Source organism: Mastigoproctus giganteus, chromosome 6 (genome assembly GCF_048544385.1).
Source record: "Mastigoproctus giganteus isolate SK-2022 chromosome 6, ASM4854438v1, whole genome shotgun sequence".
Taxonomy (NCBI): Eukaryota; Metazoa; Arthropoda; class Arachnida; order Uropygi; family Thelyphonidae; genus Mastigoproctus; species Mastigoproctus giganteus.
Window position 1 is genome coordinate 21,578,669 of NC_143580.1, and position 1,034 is coordinate 21,579,702.

Sequence of the window (1,034 nt, forward strand, 5' to 3'; positions counted from 1 at the left end):
AATATCTAACGACGTTTCTATTTTATTTCACTAAATTTGAAGAAATGGTTCAAGGTGGTAATATCCAGAAAGATAGTGATTCAAAAGGAGACTTGCCAAATAATAATCTTGAATGGGTTTACCTGGGTGAAGAAAATTTACAGTCGTCTGATGGCGGAAGAGGAGGAGGACTGAGAAGTAAAATGATTAGAAAAACTAAAGAAAATCCATTTGTGCCTATAGGAATACTAGCCACAACACTTGCCCTTACATTAGGTTTGTTGAGTATGAAGTCAGGGAACCGTGTAAGATCACAGAAATTGATGAGAGCAAGAGTCATTGCTCAGGGTTTTACTGTTGCGGCCATCATAGTTGGTATGGGTATTTCAGCGTCAAAAGCGGCGCAGAAAACTGACTAATACATATGTTTTTATTGAAAATAGTTTTGCTTTTCTCATTAAATATATTTTAAGGAAACAAACTGCCGTGTCCATCAGTTTTGGTGGGCAAATCGAAGATTGCTAGTCTAGCAATCCTTAGTACTGGGGAACAATTTGAATTGATGGTATGCAATACATGGAAAGAAGACTAAGGCATTTATATTCATAAATGCAAACTTGTAAAGTAAATAATTTTTAAATTGGTAGTGTATTGTATCAGTTAGACTGTGTACAAATAATAAACAGATTTGGAAAACTAGTTTTGTGTGGTACTAAATTTTACCACACTTCAGAAAAGTATGTCATTTTAAATGTTAATGTCCATAAGAAATTATGATCCTTATGGAAGTGAAAACTCTTATGAGGTTAATAATTTCCTTTTGGAACAGATTTTTTAAATGTGAGGTGATGTGCCCTCCTGGCCTTCCAGACAGTATCAGAACTCACTTGATTCTGATGTGACTTCTAGTCTCCGGAATTAAATTTACTGATAATAATAGACAAAATTAAATAGTGAATGGCATGCAGGCTAAAAATGCTTATCCATGGTAAATACTATAAAAAATTATGTTATGGAAAGGATTGTTAATTAAGAATGACAATTAGGTGATTTGA

General features: G+C 33.6%; 1 protein-coding gene across 1 annotated transcript; it reads left to right on the forward strand.

Moving 5' to 3' along the window:
- LOC150084064 (HIG1 domain family member 2A, mitochondrial) lies at nucleotides 1-639 on the forward strand. The gene has a single exon (XM_090375011.1). It carries the CDS (start codon nucleotides 45-47, stop codon nucleotides 396-398), a length of 354 nt encoding a protein of 117 aa, XP_090231137.1. The 5' UTR covers nucleotides 1-44; the 3' UTR covers nucleotides 399-639.
- The last annotated feature ends 395 nt before the right edge of the window (nucleotides 640-1,034 follow it).

What these genes read in the sequence shown, in the direction of transcription:
- LOC150084064 (XM_090375011.1), top strand. Translation starts at nt 45, where the DNA reads ATGGTTCAAGGTGGTAATATCCAGAAAGATAGTGATTCAAAAGGAGAC.